Genomic DNA, 5,266 nt, shown 5'->3' on the forward strand with positions numbered 1-5,266 from the left:
CATTAGAACTTTTAACAAATTAAACGTGAACTCTGAAAGTATTAACCCATTGACAGTTTATCGCATGACAATAACAGGCAGGGTAAGGAGTTCAAACTGTTTAATCTAACAATGATATCTAAGTCTATGGCCAGATTCTTTACTTTCTCTATTTTTTTAAATTATTCTAATTGAAGAATGAACTACATATTTCTTTATCGAGATTATCTAAGAACTAGATATTTATTGGGCCAGAATTCGTAATTTTACCACACTGTAAAAAGCGCGGTACATTGCCGCATGGTAACATCATCCAACAGACAAGTTTCCGAATGTTCCTTGTAAATTTGACCGATATTCTACCAGAATGTAAAATCTATTTTCTAACGCTATCCATTTACTGAAACAGTTAGACAGTAATTAGTTTCCCAGCTTACCCTCTGGCTGTTTACATTTCCGTTTCCAAAACGGAAATAGCGGTAGCTGGAAAGAAACGGCCTAGCATTGACGCAACGCGCCGCGTAATAAACTCGTTTTCGCGTTTCCAGCGAAAATAATCGGCGCGACATAAAGTCGAGGAAACGTCAGCAGGTGCACGTGGGTGCATATGTCAAACGTCGAAACGTGTTAGAAGGTTTCGTCGGTGGGTTCGACGGTGCGTGTCCGTCGCGAATGCGAACTGGACCAAGCGGAGTCGAGCCTGCGTGGACCCGTTCCAAAGAAAAGCCGCTTGGCATTCATCACGTTTGGATTATTCGCCTGGGATTTTCGTCTCTCGCCTCGTCTCCTCGCTAAATTTATGTGCCGGCGATCATTACGCGCTCTGCCCGCTCGATCAACTAATTCGCCCGCCTACCTCTGCGTTCTGTACACTCGCCGGCAACGTGCACTTCGTTAAGCTTGGGTGCACCACCATAATTTGTTTCTTATTCTGGGGGAGGCTTGTGCTTGAAGATTTTGTACTTTTCAAGTTACAACATTTAGAATTTATGAAATTTCCAAGTTTCAGAATTGTCAAGTTTCAAAGTTCCCACATATCAAAGTTTCCAAATTTCTAATTTTTCAAGTATGCAAATTTTTAACTTTCTTATGTCCTAAATTCTCAAGTGTTCATATTCCCATATTTGTCAATTTCCACATTTCCGAATTTCCAAGTTCCCGCATTATCACATGTTAGATTTCTACACCCCAAGTTTCCAAATTCTGAAATTCACCAAGTACCCAAATCCCCACATTCGCAAATTTTTAAATTCCTAAATTCCTAAATTCCAAAATTCCTAAATTCCTAAATTCCTAAATTCCTAAATTCCTAAATTCCTAAATTCCTAAATTCCTAAATTCCTAAATTCCTAAATTCCAAAATTCCTAAGTTCCTAAATTCCCAAAATTCTCAAATCAATAAATCGCCAAACTCATAAATACGAGCACTTCTAAGTTTGTAAATTTTCTTCGGAGGAAAGCAGAGTTGCTGCTGAGTGTACTGTAACGTACTACGTTCACGTTTGTCGTTTCGCGATACGAAATCGTCGTCTTCATAGCGACCAGCTGCCGCCGACCGTTCTGCTCTCCCTCTCGCAATTACGGGAAACCGGCGCTAAAGCGTGCCAGTCTTGCTGGCTCATTAAATAATAGCATTGATTATTATAGCCAGCTCTAACGATATGTTTGTGATTTATACGTCCCACGGCTCGCGTGTATACAGATAATATTATCAGGCCGTTCCATAAGTAATATCGCTTTCTCAGTCAATCAATCGTTGAAAAAATTCATACTTTTAATCGTTTACAGTTACTCACGTTAACTCGTTAAACATTGCAGTGAAAATGGCTATACGCGCTGTAGCACGTTAATATTATAGATTGCAATCCTTTCATTTTAAAATTTAAACTTCGCAGTCGGACTTTTACGAAAGTATCATAATATTAATGCTATTTATCCCTTATCCGGTTTAGGTGAGTTTAATGTGCTCATTTACTTTTCAGCCATTTAATCATGAATATATCTGCTAGATTAATAGATTGTAAATTCTACATTGTAGATTAGTTTCACGTGACCCTACTTGACTCTAATCTCGAGCACCAAATTACTAAGTCCAAATAAGTGGTTATAAAGTAACGCATACTGTTTTTCGCTACTAAATATCATAAAGTTGCAACAACAGATCCGCGGTATATTACAAAGTGAACACCTATTTCAAATTTGGAGCCCACTTTTGTTCCAAGGATTCTAAATATATAATTAAATTAATGGTTAAAGAAACATGAAGGCTGAGACGTTGTTACCAACACTAACGTCGTGAAAGTTCAAATAAACCCGTAGTGAATGGATTAATAACGGAGGCGGGAGCAGGTTAGCCGTTCAGGCTAAAAAGTCGAAATTCTGCTGAAACCTATATCCGCAAAAAATAGAAATAAAGCTGAGCACACCTATGTATAACGGTTGTCCCGTAGCCGGGAACCGTTCTTCCGCGTATGAAATGGATTCCGATCGATGGACAGCAGAAAATAGATGATCACGAACAATGTCGGGTCGCTACGCGAGCAACCTTGGAGCAGGAAGCCAAAGGCTGTGGTGCTGTAAAACGTCTTCGGTTACCATCGACCGCAGGTCTCTATTTATTCGTCTGATATCCGGTGTCTGATATTAGTTAACGCGTCAACCCGGCCAGATAAATAAATGTTAACGTCATGTAGCCATGGCACCTGGTAATACGATCATAGGAGCCACAGGAACAAAAGAAACAATAATATCTTTCACGGAAGCACGCGTGATACCTTTATCCGCATTGCTCAGCGGTATCAAAGCTCCTTGCACTTTCCCTACAATTTAGGACACTACTCGAAAGCGGTTAAAAGCGCGATCATCGTTAAGGGAGAACTGTTGGCATTACCCCCAGACCTTTAAAAGGCTGTATCCAGGTCCTTATATTTCCAGATTCAAAGATGCCTATGCTAGATTCCTACACACCCATATTTCTAGATAACTATATCTCCAAATTCCTATACCTCCAGATTTCTACATTTTTAATCCCCTATATCCACAGACTCTACATTCCCAGATTTCTAATTTTCAGAACAATATAAAATTCCACCCATATCACCACCTTCTCTCAATGCTCTAACTTTTTATATAAAAATCTTGTAAATTATCTTTAAAAACAAAGTAGTCTACTAATAACTATTATATCAGACTATAAATAATATGATTCTGAAAATTTACCCTTGATTATTAATTTCTTTAAACCCGTTTCATAACACCACGATATATATGAGATGTGGAATACCAAGATTCCGCTACCTCCAAAACAAAAGACCTAAGAGGAAAACAAAAAACACTAAGTTTGTTACTGATATAATTTTTGAAAGGTTTACAAGCGACAAGGGTTATTTTGATGATTTCAATGTTCAAATTTGTGGTTACAGAATGGCTGTACGATTGGCGTCTGATACAATACGTAAGTAATCTATTTAGCCTCTGTATTAATTAAAGTAATAACATATTTATTCATTTAGGTACATTATACGCCATTCAGTGCATGAAGAAGGATGGCAAGCATCGATCACAGTCTCCAGTTTATAAAGATAACGCGAAAGAAATATATGGTGATGACAGAAATATGTTGTCGAAGTCGTCCAACGATTCCATATATTCTGATTCGTCGGATACATCGAAACAGAAACAAGTAATACATTAAATTTGCTTGTCATTAGTTGCTATATATTATCCAAATTCGTTTGCAGCTCCTTTGTAATAACTTTTTAAAATAATTTCAACAAATAATTTTTTAATATACGAGTTTATATAATTTCTCCTTGTTATTTTATAAAAAATACGTATTTGATATGAAAGAAGTACTAGTTTCTTTTCTCTGTTAAATTTTAATCTTTTCAATGATATTTCAAGCAAGGCATATCAAGAGATGAAGCACTTGTTCACAAAGTTCATCCAAGCGACAGTCCCCGACGCAATGATGTAAAACAACGAACAGAATGCTACGAGCTTGATCATATACTAGCTAAATGGAATGTTTATAAACCGAAAAAATAGGGTTCTTTGATATACTTCTAATTCAACGATTGGCATTAATTGTAAGTTAAATTTTATGTTGGGAACATATGTTGTTGGAATTGGTGTGTGGAACTTTGTAAAAATTACTTATGTAAAATGTAAAATAACGATTCTGATGAGTAACTATAATTTTTATGGATCTCGTAATTAAGTAAAAAAATTTTAAAAAATTTGCCAGCAAGTTTGTCAAGATAGGAGATCTGTAGCAAATTACATTTAAGTTTATAAAATAAAAATATATTTATACAATTTTAGTGGTGTTTATTTTACGAAGTCGGCCAAATATTCTGAGATGATTCATTAGCTGTATACTACAATGTTAAATTAAGATGCACCGCAATATACAATTTTGATGAACTCAAACGGTCCTCGTCATGGTGTTTGCAAAATTGGCAAACATTACTGAATGCATACTCTCAAACGTTGTTTAAGCAAACACGATTCTCTTTGAAGAACCAAGCAATTTCAACGGCAAATTTTACGTTCATTAATCAAAGTAAACATCTAAGTAAATACATGGTTAGTTGCATAGTAGGTTGTATAGTACATTTTCGTTCAAAAGAAAATGAAGTAAATTTTCTTCTCATATTTTCAAAAATTGTGACTATTGTTTTTGATACAAGTTTACCAAATGTGCAGTTAAGTATAATTTGTATACGATATTAGCAACCTAAATTCTTTAAAAAATGCTAAGTAACTTTTTTTCTAACTAGTTTATTAAGCACAGAATTGTTTTAATTTCATCACGGAAACCGAGAATTGAATACAATTAATTAAAATAAAAATCTACAAAACGATCTCATTCTCATGTGATATTGGCCAACTTCTGCTAACAGAAAGAGCAAGAGATTTACAAACTTCGTGCAAACTAGAAAGTAGAATAAAGAAAAAATAATATTTCTACATTTTAAATACCAAAATGTGAAATTAATAATTCGTGTTGCTCTAACCTCTTTAAATATTTCGATAAAATAACATAATTATTAAAATAAATGCCACATAATACTAAACGAATTTATTATCTTTTAATCAAAAAAGCATTCTTGCAATTAATGAATATACTTTAGTAAGACCAATGAACGTAGATCTAAAGTTGAGAAACGCCGTCGCCGGATTAAAACAAAAGGTACGAAGGTAAAATACATAAAACATCTTATGCAGCATCTATCATTCTCATGAGAATGCTAGATTGTGTGGCAAGATATAATATCGCTGTATC

The 5,266-nt window shown here is 35.2% G+C and overlaps 1 protein-coding gene across 1 annotated transcript; it reads left to right on the forward strand.

The window, feature by feature from the left end:
* The first annotated feature begins 3,304 nt into the window (after positions 1-3,304).
* Positions 3,305-4,301, forward strand: LOC143265133 (uncharacterized). The gene is made up of 3 exons (XM_076535383.1): positions 3,305-3,433; positions 3,492-3,661; positions 3,883-4,301. Exons 1-3 carry the CDS (start codon positions 3,403-3,405, stop codon positions 4,024-4,026), a joined length of 345 nt encoding a protein of 114 aa, XP_076391498.1. The 5' UTR covers positions 3,305-3,402; the 3' UTR covers positions 4,027-4,301.
* Positions 4,302-5,266: the final 965 nt, after the last annotated feature.

This window comes from Megachile rotundata, chromosome 9, assembly GCF_050947335.1.
Source record: "Megachile rotundata isolate GNS110a chromosome 9, iyMegRotu1, whole genome shotgun sequence".
Lineage (NCBI taxonomy): Eukaryota > Metazoa > Arthropoda > Insecta > Hymenoptera > Megachilidae > Megachile > Megachile rotundata.

Excerpts from the sequence above, each read along its gene's own strand:
- LOC143265133 (XM_076535383.1), top strand. The coding sequence starts at position 3,403 with ATGGCTGTACGATTGGCGTCTGATACAATAC. Across the intron at positions 3,434-3,491 it reads ATTGGCGTCTGATACAATAC|GTACATTATACGCCATTCAG; the intron begins GTAAGTAATCTA and ends TTATTCATTTAG. Across the intron at positions 3,662-3,882 it reads ATACATCGAAACAGAAACAA|CAAGGCATATCAAGAGATGA; the intron begins GTAATACATTAA and ends TGATATTTCAAG.